Below are 15,444 nucleotides of genomic sequence, written 5' to 3' on the forward strand. Positions count from 1 at the left end.
CAATAAACGATAAACTTCAGTTTTTAAGATTTGTTTTAAAAACAATACTCAGTTATGGAGTCTTAGCCCCGAACCGAGCACGTGTCTCAGACCTGCTGCTATCATCCACAGACGTCTGTATTGTTCATTAGTATATTTGTCATAGTAGCTGCTGTATTGCTGATTGGCTAATAGAATTAAATGTATGTTGGTATCACTACAACTACAACTGTGTAACCACAGTCGCCCCCTGCTGGCCAGCGGAAAGAATGCAGATTTAAGGCACTGGCTTTTTCAGAGCTGGAAGCAATGTCCAAATAAAAATACAAATTTACAGCAAAAATAAAGACGTTTAAAGGAGATTTTAAAAATAATAGAAAACGGGGTTTGATTAATTGTACTAACAGAGAAGACAGAAATTCAGTTAAATTCAATTTTATTTATATAGCGCCAAATCACAACAACAGTCGCCTCAAGGTGCTTTATACTGTAAGATAGACCCTACAATAATATATACAGAGAAAAACCAACAATCATATGACCCCCTATGAGCAAGCACTTTGGCAACAGTGGGAAGGAAAAACTCCCTTTTAACAGGAAGAAACCTCCGGCAGAACCAGGCTCTGAGTGTGACATTCTAGTCTTTAACTATTCTGTTACTTAGAGCTAATTATCATGTATATGCATCAGTGCGTTGCACCTGATTGCTAGTATTGGTTGATAAGTCCCTTCTGGTTCCAAAAACAAAAACATGGTGGCAGCATGTCTGTGTAGATTCGCAATCATCCAAGTCACAGTAGTCCTGAAAACCTAAAAAGAAGGTAACTGAATTTCTTTAGATTAACATGGTGGAAAAAATGTAACGCTGAATCTTCCCAAGGTTTGAAGATAATAGCCATCATCGCTTTACAAACCATGCTGTCTATGTCCATCTTTTACATAGAGCCTACGTTATTGATGTTCTGACATGACTGTTTAAAAAAGATAAGTTTGCATTTGACTGCTTTTCTGTAGTCAAATGCAAACTTATCTATCTTTCGAATATTTATTGTTGTACAATCTACTGTACAATATAAAGCTCCTTGAGGCGAAGGAAAAAGGAAAAAACTTGGAATGAGTTAAAGAGAAAAGGTGTTCAGAAAAACAAGCAAGTATTGGATGTCAGTGTCAAGCCAGCAGTAATAAGCCAAGTTAATAATGCAATAACAACATAATCCTGAGAGAAAAACAGCTGCTGAAACACAACATGAGGGCATAGAGGTGCGTGCAAAGAAGGGATGATATCTACGCAAAGCTCCACGCACGTAAAAGCCCGAAGAAGCAAAAAGAATAAATTAATTTGCATTGCGCTGTGCAGAATCAATATTCCAGCTACATGATACATTCAGAGGACTATGCCATTAATCATTAAAATACTCAAGAGATTGCCAGTTGGACTTTGACTCGGTTTGGAGCCGTGCTGACATTTCTGAACTAGAAACTTTGCTCTGAACTCAGAACCCCCGAGGAGCACCCCGGGGACTGACTGTGTCAGTGCTGCTGGTCTCTCAGTCCAATCAGTGGAGGAGAAACATGACTCCTCAAAGACTGCTCCATGGATGTTCAAGCTAAAAATATCATTTCAATGTTTTAATGACATCAGGAATCGTCCTAACATCTAGCCCTTGTGACCACATTAGGTTTTGCATTGTTCATGCATTGAGGCATGAATGAGGTCATGCATTATTTCATCTTCATGAGGTTTTGCATGAATGTATCATTTCTTTCATGATGAAATCAGGCACAAAATCATGCATTTCCTTACATATAAATGATGCTAAAAATTCAAGTGGATTTACATCCATTATTTTTTTTCCACAGGTCATGATGAGTCACTGGTCTATTTTTCTACAGAGAGATGAACGAAGAAAAACCCAGCTGAAGTTTTAATAATGAAGCTGGTTTCCAGCTGGTAATCCAGCTGTTTATATCAAAATGACCTGATCTGTTTTTACTGTGATATAAAACAAATGATATTTACTTGAAATTTTAAGTTAATAAGTATTAGCAGATTTTTTTTGTAAAATACTGACTTTCTGTACTCACATTTCCTTCATCATATGAATAGGTAACAATAACTTAAATAACTACTTGTAGAAGAGCATCTCTGAACACACAGTACGCTGAACCGGATGGGTCAGAGAAGCAGGAGACCACACTGGATCCTGTCAGCTAACATGGGCTCACCAGAAACTAGACAACAGAAAATTAGCCTGGCCTGGTCTCAGCAGTCTTGATTTCTGCTGTGATATCAGGATAGTAGCAAATTTGGGATGTGGTAGAACAGGAGATTCACATCATGGATGTGCAGCTAACATGCTATCAAATCAATATGGACCAAAATCTCTTTTTCTCCAGCACCTTGTTGAAATTATGCCATGAAAATTCAGGCAAAATCCAACCAAATACCAGCAGCTGCTGGCGAGTGTATGCTGTTAAGATAAGGGTTCATTAGAAATTCTAAAGCACGGTTGTTAGCACTGTTGCTGCACAGCAAGAAGGTCCCGAGTTCAATTCCACCATCAGGGGTCTTTCTGTGTGGAGTTTGCATGTTCTCCCCATGTTTGCGTGGGTTCTCCCCAGGTACTCCAGCTTCTTCCCACAGGCCAACGACATGCAGTTAGTGGGAATAGGTTAATTGATCAATCCAAATTGCCCATAGGTGTGAATGCGGGAGTGAATGTGAGTGTGAATAGTTGTTTGTCTCTGTGTGTACCCTGTCTCTCGCCCTATGACAGCTGGGATGGGCTCCAGCGCCTCCCGCGACCCTGAAAAAGGATAAGCGGAAGCGAATGGATGGATGGAGAAATTCTAAAGTGGCTGTGACTAATATAATCTGCTATTACACATCTCTAACCCTACACTGACCTCAAGGCTTTATAACAGGACTTTACTAATGGGTTTGTTTTAGCCTAAACCATTTTTCCAAACTTTTGCAGGTTAAACCAGTCAAACAGGAAATAAAAGGAAGCCTTTAAAATGTTCCCAGTCAATCCTCCAATAGCAGCCTCTCAGTCAAGTGTGTTTCTGACACCACCGCCTCTTGAAAATTGATAGCAATCTAGCTAACAGCTGTTGAAATGTCTCATTCGAACTACAAATGTCAACTTGGTACAAATGGAAAGTAAAGTCAAGGATCACCCCACTTATTAAAGATTCATCCTCCAAGTATCACACACGTTAAAATGACTTATGTGCTGGAGGTGCTAGAATACACACACACACACACACACACCCCACCAACTATGAAGCCTTCATGTTGTAGGAACCTCAGTACCAGCAGACAAGGGAAAGCTCATAGCTGACCATATCAAACCACACAACAGATCAGGATCAAAGGGAATGAGCGAATATGAACGTTTTTGGGAGTAGAATTTGTCTTTAATCTTCACCAATCACAACATTCTCAGAGAACTGCTTTTGAGAGTTGCTGCCCTTCTTTTGTTCTTGCTATTCAAACATTTGGAGTGTGCACAAGAAATATTTGATGAAGGCTTAAAAAAAAAAAGAAAAAAAGAAGTCTCTCTCGTTGCTACTTAAATTTCAGAGTGAGGAATGCTTGACCGATCGAGCGCAGGATACTCTACCGACTGAAATTACTACCAAAGCCCCCGGAGCATTGATCTCAATTTCTGCAGGTTTGGGTAAACAGCACCTTATACGCCTACAAATCAAGTAATTAACACTTAAAACAGCGCTGAGCCTCAACAGGATCAAGGTTGGATGTCGCATTTAATATAAGCCCGGAGCCAAATTTGAAGGAAGATGTTGGAATGGAGGAGAAAAGAAAAGGAGAAATGATCATTTGAGTGTCTGGCTGGTCTCCGGGTGTGAAAGAGGTGCCCTGTGAATCACCAATGAGACAATCAGACATGGCCAGCAGCAGTGTGACACCAACACCATCTTCCTCACCACACATCTCCCACTTTTTCTTTCTCTCGCCGTGCTGCGCGCAGCCTCGGCTGTGCTATCTATTCAGCTCCCTCTTGTTTTCTTTTGGTATTGTGTGTCGTCCTGTTTTATTTTGCACTCCTCTGATCTGCTTTCTCTTCTTGGGCTGTGCTCGTCTCATACTGCTCTTTACTGTTCTGTTGTATTGTCCTCAATTAAACAACGGGAACATGTCATTGTACTGACAGCTCTCTGAGTACGACTGAGCCCGAGGCGCTTTCTCAGCAGAGGATCCTTCAGGGATTGGAATACAAAGCTAAAAGGTACAGGTGGATGAATATTCAACAAGCAAAAACATAAAGGAAAGAAAGAAAAATGTGGATTTTAACAACAGAAAATCAAACACCAGAATGTTTCAGTTGATCCGCTCACAGGCGAGACAAAGGGCTGCTATACAGCTTTACCTTTGAAATTTACTGCCTAAAGTCCAACCCAAAGACTCCATCCCACAGCCCCCCTCCCTCACCACCATCCTGTCACATTCAACACTTCAGGTGAGGAACGAGCTGCCAAAGATCGAGGTGCGAAAGGCTTCAGGTCCTGATGGCATCAGCCTCCGGAGGTGCTGCACAGACCAACTGTGTGGCATCATGGGATACATGTTCCCTGAAGCCTGAAGCTACTTTCCCCAGCCTGAAGCTGGGGAAAGTAGCATAGCTGTGGAAGACCTCCGGTGTGGTACCAGTGCAATAGACTACACATCCAAAGGACCTCATCAGCTACAGGCCGGTAGCACTGATCGTGCATCTCATAAAGACCCTTGAGAGGCAGTTCCTAAAATATCGCACCCTGTTTAGCTCTTCATTGGATCAGTTGCAGTTTGCCTACCAGCCTGGCATCAGGGTGGATGATGCCATCATCTACCTCCTGCACCAAGCTCTGACCCACCCGGAGAAGCCTGGAAGATTTCTCCAGTGCTTTTAACACCATCTGACCTCTGAGGGACAAGCTGGAGCTGTCAGGAGTGGACCACCACCTGTCCTAGTGGATACTGGACTACCTCACTGGTCGCCCACAGTAGATGAGGACACCCTCTACACCTCAGACTTCTCCATCAACTACCCAGGCTGCCATCTACAAAGGTTCTCTGATGACTCTCCCATCGCTAGCCTCATTAGGGTGAAGATATATCAGAGTACAGACAGTGGATTCAGGACTTTGTGGACTGGTGCCAGTGGAACCATCTCCTGATCAGACTCTGAGGAGACTGAGATCTTTTGGAGTGGCAGCCATCTCTAATGGTGTTGTCTGTTGGAACAGCAGCTAATCTATTGCTGAAAGGAAGCTGAAGCGGTTGGATAAGCTGATCAGGAAGGCCAGCTCTGTTTTAAGGTGGTAGGAGACAGAAGAACTCTGCATCACTCTTGGACAATGACTTTATGCCATGCATGAAGAACAAAGGAGCGATATCGGAGGTCACCACATGATCCAGTAGCTTGTAAGACCACCTTTAACACCAATAACTTCAAGTAACAGTACGGGAGTTTTTCCCCTGGTAACCCTTCCAACCAAGCCCTGCTTACTCAGTCCAACAGCTTTAACATTTAACATGCTAACTGTGGACTGTAGAGTCTGGGATGCAGCTCTTGGGCTTTTTGCAGTTTCTCTGAGTGTTGCCCAGTCTGACCTTGGGGAGACCGACCACTTCTGGGAAGTTTGCATCATTGTATTAACACACACCAGAAAGCTCCAGAGCCACAAACTGACATAACTACACTTTTATAGAGGTGCCGACACGTGCTAATGATCCATTAAAGAAGTGTTTGATTAGCGGAACCTGGCTGCTCTTTAACCTCTTAAAAATATTAAGAATGTACTTAATTTACAGGACTACATTATATATATATATGCACTGTGTATAGTACAGTTTTACATAGCAGTACAAACAGTTACTGTATAGGGATTCAGGTTGATGTAATTTAATGTGCTGAAAGGAGATCCCTGGATTTGGATCATTTACTCTGCTAATGCAGTGAGGCATCCTGTTAATCCAATGTTTCACTGAAGCCCTCCATCTACCTTTTAAAACGTATACAAACCAGATCATAATAGCTAATCTCGCTCACAATCCATCACAATTTACAGGCTACTGTAATATGTAAAGCACAGAGGGGTCGGCTGTACTGCACAAACTAATGAGAATTAACATCCATTGAGACATCAGAGAGGCTCACAGTCATATCCAGGACAACTTGATCCCATTTACCACCAAACAAAAGTGTTTGAGTTCAGAAGCATCGTGGTCAGCTGTAACCACGGTCATAAAAAGCATTGGGCATATTAATAATGTTGACATAATGGTGGTAGTAAGGAACCAACTAAGCTTCCCTAATGTGGGAGTCAACCAGTAAGACCACTCCCTCCACCATTATGACACACAAGATTATGACCATCATCGTCATCATAACAGGATAACCTAGGTACACAGATTAGTCCATGCAAACGCTCATTTCATGAAAATCATAATCCGAACCAACACTTTGAGCAGCAGTTTTTGCAAAAAGGGAACGGTGACCATAAAATGACCATATATTCCTGTGACCTTGACCACAATTGTGTACAATTTTGATTAAATCTGACCAACACTGTAGGAGTAGCAAATCTTGTGAACTGAACGAACAGAGAGATGAATGAACAAACAGGCAACGGACGCCACAAGCTTCGGTCAGATGAGCTAAATAACTGAACTGTAATTACATCTGCAGATAAAGAAGATAAGCCTAAATAGGATTTGTCATGTTACACATACACAGTTACAAGCTTGGACGTCTTTTTGTTAACCAAAAGTTCAGAACACACACTTTTCTAAACAGTTTTTTCTACTCTTATCTGTATGATGTCAATGAGAGCAGATATCCTCATGCACTCATGAAACAAGCAGGATTCACAGAGGACCTACATTAAAAAAAAAAAAAATTCTTTTTTTCTGAACTATGAATGTAAAGCTACTTTAGTACAGTCTGAGAATAAATATGGCATCATGGGGGAGTATAAAAGGTCCTGCTCCAAGCTTTGGAATAACCTTCATTAGGAAGGGAGAGATGTGATATTAAAAAGCTTTCACAGACGTTCTTAAGATTTAGGTCAGCGAGGATCTCAATGTACCCTCAACTCTGTACAACAGATCCAACGAAGTAAACGAGCAGAATCATGCAGAATCTGAATAATCATTAAAAAGAATTCCCATCTGGTAAAATTCACACAAATAACTTGAGAAGTCTGATTAATAACTGCCTGAAAACTTCAGTGCAAGACTTGGAAACTTCTTGAGATCACGTCTGCAGAAACATTCATTCTTGATTAGCTGTCGTACAACTTCATTTTTGTTTGTTAGAGTATATTAAATCACGCAGTAAGTATTAGTTGCTTTACATGTAGAGTGACATAAAAAGTTATTTTAGAGTTACTGACCTCATGAAAATCAGGCTGTCATTTTGAAAACACTGATCGATAAAACGGAGCGCACCATCTTCGTGGGGTCTCTGTTTGTTTCCACACTAGACTTATAAACACATTAACTCCCACATAATAAAAAAAACGCCCTTGATTAGCTAATTACAAACACCTGGCGCTCTACCGTCGTACCACTTTAGAGTGCACGAACTTTATGAATGAAAGCTTCAATTTTTTCAAGTGTCAGTTTCAAATCTATCATGCACTCCACTGTCACATAATAGTAATTTTGTACTCATCAGTACTTTAATGAAAATTGCAGCATTTGTCAGCCTGCACACGAAGCAGATTCACCTCCGTGCTCCTCCCGCCTCGCTGCAGTGCGTTCACGATAACACTGCCCATGGCTGCATCAATACAGAGTTATAGCTTTAAACATTATATTAAGCATCATTATTGTTTCCAAATTGCTTATAGTTAGGATGGGAAGTATTGCCGTAGAAACACGACAGTAATACAGTCTGACAGATGTGCGTAACAGGCAGTACATTTACAGGACTTACCCAGTAAGGCCATGAAGCAGATACAGATGGCAAAGAGGGAGCTGAAGCTGAGGCCCACGTCCTCCCTGTATATGGCCAGTGTCGTCTCACAGCGGTGTCCTCGGTAACCCTCCGGGCAGTGGCAGGTGAATTTGGAGGGCGACTGGGCCACGCAGGTCCCGCGGTGACAGGGCCGCATAGCACAAAGGGTGTACACGCAAGACTTTTTGGTCCCGTTTACACTGATCATGTGACCAGGAGGACATCTGCAAAAGACAAGAGTTGGATAGAGACAGCAGGCGGTCAGGAACAGAGAAAACAAGCAAAAAAACCCACCTGTATATTTCATGTAGATTAACATTAGACATGTTCGTGACATTTGATAAGGTGAACAACATGAGAATAAAAAGAGAACTGTTACTGTTACCTCATCAGAATATACACTCCTCTTATATTATGTAGCTGTGAAAGTCAAACGTGACAGTGTGGCGAGTTCACAATAACTGGTGAGCCAAAAGCTCAGGTTTCAGAACATTTTTTCTCCATTGGTGGATCTGTAGACCTTTGTGACATCACAGAGCGAGGCTGAAATGCTGCAGTATTAACACACTTGTTCCTCTCTGTCAGTTCTCTGATGTCCTGACCTCAGGGAAGAGGAAACAACGGCAGCATGAACGCTCTGCTTCAGCTATTATTCTGAAATCGAGGGCGATAAGACAGGACAAGGCACCGGAAGACTGGGAATTTTAGGAATGTGTGTAAATACTTAAAACTATAAATAAATGCATGTAGCGCAATTATTGTATTCAAATGATGTTTCTCTAAAACATACTTGAGCAAAGAAAGTGTGCAATAAAATAGTTGAACAAATGCAATTGACTAAAAAGTTACTGAAGTAAGCTGGCTTGTCATTATCTCCCTCTGGTCTTAACGGAGTTATTTACTACTTTAATAGGTGATCTTACACAGATGTACACTTGAACAGAGAACTGGACTGCAGGGGATGAAAGTGCTGACAGTGGCACTGGCAGTAACTAGGATGGTTTTATGCAGACAGGGGCACATTTTCTGCCTCACTTCAGAAAGCACTACTATAATTAAAAGCTCATTTGGGTGTAACAGTTCAAACAAACATTTTATGAGCCCATTAATTCACCATCCCATTCAAAGTCTATGGAAAAGCTCCGGGCTGAACATTTTGATGACATCAGAGTCGTACCTCTGCTCTCCGCAGATATGCTCGTCCTTATAAATATTGACTTAACTTTACTATGAAAGGAGCGACGCTAAATCCAAATTGGTGCTGTAATTCATCTCGTAACTGCTCTTTCTCAGCTACAGAAACTAACCCAGACGAGGCAGTAAAGGGTTAATTTCCTGTATCTTCTCCCAGAATCTGTCTCTGAATTATGTTCTTATCTGCTTAGCTATTTAAACTCACTGTGTGGGTGAGAGTCTCAGGAAATCTCAACGTTCGTTTTTAATGCAATTCCTTGAGGACACAGTTCGATTCAAAATCCATTTTTGATTCGATATGAAAGAAAGGCAGGAACTGTGCTTTGGCTTTTATTTTAGTACATTGTGTACCAACACCTTTGATTCCTTCTGTCATGAAATATAAGAATTCAGACCAAGAGAAAACAGTGGGGAGAAGACGTGTGAGAACAAGCAGGCTTTCATTTCACCCAGTCATTTATTTAAAGGCATTAACTTAGAGCGTTACCAAAGCACAAGGTTATGAGATCAAAGGCAAACTTCTAGACCAACATCATGGGCTAATTTTTTGGTAAACAATGGACGTTTATGTGTGTGATTGTACTAAGAAGTAAATAAGGCCGAGCTCTCTGTGGTGTTGTTGCTGCTGTGCTGTTTCCAGCAGTGAAGAAAAGACTCTCTAACATCTGCAGCACCTTTGAAATGAAAAAAGCTGAAATAAGTTTATTTTCTTCAACCAAAAGTTGGTAGATTATTATTTTTTTGTTGGCTTCAGTGTGAAGGTGGCGGTCAGTCAAAACCGTTCAGCTTATGACGAAACGAAATGAAAACGTTTAATGTAAAAATCTCATTTAATCGAGACAGTTAAGACGTTGGACATCCTCTGTCCTCCAGTGCCACACGCTTGCTTGGCGAGAAAAAGGTTGCTTGTTTAATTCCAAGCAAAGACCCGAATTCTCTTTGTCAGGAAGGGCATCCGGCATGAAACCCTGCAGGGTCAAACATGGGGAGCTAACAGATGTGGCTTTTAAAAGAAGCTTTTTCATTGGGCCAGCTGATGTGGAGGTTTTCCAGGCATGCCCAACTGGGTCTTACCCCAGGGTAGACAGGGAACTTGTGGTGAATATACATCTATGAGCTGGGCGTCAGGATTCCCAAGGAGTAACTGGGAAAACCTGCTGGGGATAAGAATATCTGGAATACCTGCATGGGCCATGGTTTACACATATACTTTACCATTAATCGTTTGGTTAAATGCCCCAGACAACTTAATAACTTAACTAACTACTATTTGTGAACCAGGTGATCGCTGGGTGTGGTGTCAGTCTCGTCACCGTTTGGTTAATTTTTAGAAATTCTTTATTTTCAGACAGCAGTTTATGTTCACAGGACAAATATCAGAACAGATACGATGTTCTAATTTGTGTTACGACTCGGCTCAAAAGCCGCAACATAAAAAAAGGAGATGAATACCAGAGTGTTAGTGAGAAGAGGTTTGGCTAAAATAGCTGGTGCCACCAAGGCAAAGACTAGTGAGCTTCTCGAAAGCCCGCCTCTGGTATGCTTCTATCCACACCTGATTGGGTGTGGCCAATTAGCAACAGGTGACCACACTGTGGAGATTAGGGGCTGCAGGGGGGCGTAACGTTTGTCTTTAACATGAAGGACTGCTGTTGACGAGGGGCACATTTTTCTTAATCCTAATCAAGCATAAAGTAAAAATACAAAAACCAGTGATTTGTGCCACGGTCCCCTTCTAATCTTCTAAAGTGGACTTGGTAGGTTTCTAATTTTCTCTGGCTAATAAAACCACAAGCAGTGAGCAAAGGACACAGGTGGCATCTGACAGCATGAGGTGATACTAGTCTGATATACAATATAGCTGTATACAAAAAAACTAGTCTTTACTAGTCTTTAGTACAGATAGAGTGATCACACACAAACCTTAAATATATGCGAGGATAGACTAACTTTTACTCTCTATGATTTTGAGAAAATGATTCTGTTGCCGGCTGGGGAGGATAATTATTTATGCAACTCGCTCTCGTTTTCCTCTAATGTCCATCTTGTACAGGATGCAGCTGTGAGGAGCTCTAACCAGTGCCAAAACAAGTAGATGCAACACTTTTTTTACCTTTTATGTTCTGCAGGACTTTTCTAAACTGTCATCTCATATAGCAGCATTTCAGAACGAGCTACCGCACATTCACCCCACGAGAGTTTTCAGTCGTGGCTCCTACCCCAGAACTCAGGAGAACCATCTTAAGAACAAACGCAAAGTGGAATTACTTGTCCAAACCAACTGAAGTCAGCATCACCATTAAACCATTTTCACTGTTCAGTTTATTTGTTTTTGTTTGTTATTGCAGATGTAAATATCAGTTTTTAAAATGACCACGTTCCTATCGATCTGTTAGACATTTTAAAAAGAAAATTAATTTGTGCAAAGGATTATTATGCCACAATCATAGCCAAGCACTCGGGAATAATTGTAGCGCGGTTGGAGCCTGTGTAGGTGTTGAATACAGGACACCTGACTGTTGTTAAGGTTCAAAATTGAGGAAGGAGAATACAAACCACCCATGGTCCAGGAGCTCTTGGTCAAACAATGATTTTAATGAATACACACGTGTGGGAAGACAACTCTGTACGCCGACAGCAATTGATCTTCAACTTAATCAAAGCATGAACAGATATTTTATAGCATCAGGGTTTGATTTACTGACGCCCCTTCATGCGTCACAGATACATTTTATACATAGATCAGATCAACACCACAATGACTTTTAACCCAGAAGATCATCTTCTATTTTCATGGCTGGTACTTTCCGTTCTTGTCTTAAAGTGAATTGTTCCTCTTTCTTACCGAGACATGACTAATCTCTCCTCTAAATAAATCTAACTCATGTGTGTGTGTATGTTGACCTCACATGCTCTCTGTGTCACCTCTTCACCTACTAACTGTCTGTGTCTCGTCCTCAAATGCTCTTTCTCAATTCACCTGTTGCACTTCTGACCTTTCACCAGACCAGAGGCTCACTGAGACTATATGTATGTCTTCTACTAAATAAATGTTTTAACCAAGAACTTCTACTAAAACCTTAATATAAAATGACCTGATATAAGTGTTTTGTAAGCATGTATTGCAATTCCTTCTATGGCTCCAAGTCACTTGCACAATAGATTGTCCGGACATCGCGCCGAACAAAGCTTCCGACCCCCAATTAATTGACCGAGCTCCAACTCTTTAATAAGCACAGATATGCATTGTGTATAAAATAGTCATAACTGCACCTGAAATACAAGGTCAACATAATAACTGTATGCATAACATCTTAAGGCCTTCTTAAAGCTATCTGTTACATTGTTAAAGCCTCGTCTTAGCCTGCTGCTCAAAATAACTTCCTGCTTCTGCAAACTCTCTGCAAGCCTGTTTCCTGTCAGCCTGTGACTTCTAGCCTTTCTGAAAGACACACACTGTTCAACCCCTGAATGCAATATAAACTCCAGATTATATTATTAATGCAATGGTAATAATGATGATTATTTAACAATAGCAGTAAAATAATTTCCCTGCTCCACACTGTCTAACAGAAAACACAGCTTCTCTTATCATTACCTGTCATTAGCCATGACTGCAGTTGGTGCTATGAAGAGTGCCTTATCATAACATGGAGCCTGTGTGCACTGTAATCAGTGACAGGTGTGGAGCTGTTAGACTTTCTGAAGCATGATTAATAATATTTTTTTATTTCTCTGGTGATAGAGATGTTTTTCATCTCAATGTTATGCTGTCATGCAGCTTGGGAATTCTGTTGCTTTTCTTAATAATGTGCTCTGGTAAATAAATAGTAAAGGTAAAAATAGAACTTAAAATATGAAATGTGCTCACAAAGTTCCACAACTCTGTCTATAAATTAAAAAAAAACTCAAAATATTGTTTTTTATTCTGCTGATCTCTGCTTCACGATCATCTCTTTGTGCGTCTCTCCATGACTGAACCCATTTTTGATCACTTACTGGAGTCCACTTCTGACCACATCTGTTTGGGCCCTAAGATTTCAACATGCCTCCTGGAAATCTTTTGAGGAATACCGACACTTCTGCATGAAACCGACTCTCTTACAGTTGGTGATGAGAGCTGGGTCTTTGGCTTCGATCACCCGGAAACCAGCGAGTGTGCGACACTGAAGGTGGCACATTATGTTAGAAACATGTGCAGCATGAATTTATTCCTTAGGGTCAAAGTGTCTGTCTATAACTTCTAGTATATTGTTAACTATCCTACTCACTAACATCGCCCATCCTCAGAATTATGTTTAGATTTTAGAGCTTTTATTTTAACATAATGGATGAGCAGCAGTGGGCTTTGCAGAAGGCAAGTGGTCAGAATGATAGGGTTCGTCTAAAATATCATTAATTTAAAGCTTTTGCAAACTACTTGCCATCCTTCCTGTGCCTGCATGGCTGAGATACAGAGACGTGGCAAATGTAAAATCAAAGTTTTTTATTTATTTTTTTTATCTTGTTGTGAGGCCGGTTGGATGTGCTGCCATATTCTCTGAAACGCCTGTGGAGACGGCTTATGGTTGAGAAATGAACATTCAATGCACGGGCGACAGATCTGGTTGACATTCCTGCTGTCAGCATGCCAGTTGCACGCTCCCTCATTGCTTGTGGCATCTGTGGCATTTTGCTGTGAGACAAAACTGCACATTCCAGGGTGGCCTTTTGTCGTGGGCAGTCTGAGGTACACCTGTGCACTACTCATGATGTCAGATCAGCATCCTGATGTGGCACACCTGTGAGGTGGGATGGATTATCTCAATATGGCAGATGTGCCCACTACCACACATTTGGACTGATTTGTGACCACTGTTTGGGAGGGATGGTTATATTGTGTATCTGGAATGAATTTTAGGTCTCTACGTCCATCCCATGGGGAATGGGAGCAGTAACAAAGGTGTTGCGTTTATATTTTTGTTGAGTGTAGTACTGTCTCTGTTTCCCCTCGTGAAGCAGTCGGTGCTCTGACAGATGCTTCGCCTCCACAACTGGAGGTCTGATCTGACGCCACAATAAGCTTCAATTAAACACAGTTTCAACTTTTTGATCCCCTCGACTATCCCCGCTTAGATGTGAAACAGTTATACTCTCTCTGTCTCCATTTACGTTTATGATAACCTGACTACAAACAGTGAATTTGTCATATTTTCTCTTTTCTTAAATGGAAAAAAAAAAAGGATCTGACAAATCTGACTGTGTCCCTATTTATTTGAGCCCAAATGCAGCATTAACAGCAATTACTTGACTATTTGACGGTGGCCCTCCAGTTAGCTTCAAACACTTGGGCATGGAGTGCTCACTGCCAACATTTACTACCCTTTAATCATGTTTCAAGGTTCAGGTCAAGTACTGGAAAGAGAACAAGGCGAACAAATAAGCACTAGGAGAATAGAGAGTGTGTGTCTATGTGTGTGTCTGTGTGTGTGGCCGCGCTAGGGAGGTTAAAGCGAGATGAGAACCATACAACCCAAGAAATGGAGGGATAGGAGGGGCAGAGTGCAAGAATGAGAGCCATTGTAAAAGAAGAAAAAATAAATTGGTGGATAGATGATGTGGGTGAGTGGATGAGTGGATGAGAGGAGTGGGAAAAAGGGGAGAGGCCAGATTAAAAGCTAGGAGGTTGCACACACTGAATAGAGGCTGATGTTTCCAATGGCAGAAAAATAGCTGAGATTAGTGGATGTGGCTAAGAGCTCTCCGTGTTTGATTCGCTCTGTGCCACAGGAGAGGGTTGTTAGCGCGCTGCAGCTTTTCGTTGCACGACATTTCACATTTCCCACCGACAAACTAAGCCTTTTAGAGAAATTAACGCAGTAGTGCGTGTGAAACGTTGATCAAGCAAATGGGTGAATCCGATCAGGGTGATAGGGGTTGAAAAAATTAATGTTGTTTTTACCACATTTAGTGGCCGAGCAGGTGGGTTCGCTGCATTGTGCGTTATGTTTGAAAGGGGGACAGGACTGCAGCTTTCTGTGGGTTTCAACTTTTGAAAGTCTGTCTGATGCCAACTTCAGACAGAAAATAACGGTGCCCAGAGTTCAAAGGCATTTGGGCCAGTAAATATACATGAATTTTCACAAATGTATTATTAGCAAACATTCTTTCTGTGCAAGCATTTATTTTAGGCAAATTGTAGTGAGTATATTAATGTGATGATGTGATCATATTAAAATGCCTTTTACCACATTAGAAAAAAGTATCATATTTAGATTTGGTTGATTTTCCCCTCAATGTAGTTTCCTTGGGAAGGAGTTCTTCC

At 41.3% G+C, this 15,444-nt stretch overlaps 1 protein-coding gene across 1 annotated transcript in view; it reads right to left on the reverse strand.

Moving 5' to 3' along the window:
* The window catches only part of LOC146678143 (neural-cadherin-like), a 334,730-nt gene that overhangs the window by 24,695 nt on the left and 294,591 nt on the right, over positions 1-15,444 (reverse strand). Inside the window, exon 35 of the mRNA XM_085410097.1 lies at positions 7,926-8,170. Coding sequence (XP_085266223.1) covers positions 7,926-8,170 — 245 coding nt within the window. The remainder of the gene's footprint in view (positions 1-7,925; positions 8,171-15,444) is intronic.

This window comes from Rhamphochromis longiceps, linkage group LG1 (genome assembly GCF_057381845.1).
Source record: "Rhamphochromis longiceps isolate RC_006_pf linkage group LG1, R_longiceps_female_GT1.1, whole genome shotgun sequence".
In the NCBI taxonomy this organism is placed as follows: domain Eukaryota; kingdom Metazoa; phylum Chordata; class Actinopteri; order Cichliformes; family Cichlidae; genus Rhamphochromis; species Rhamphochromis longiceps.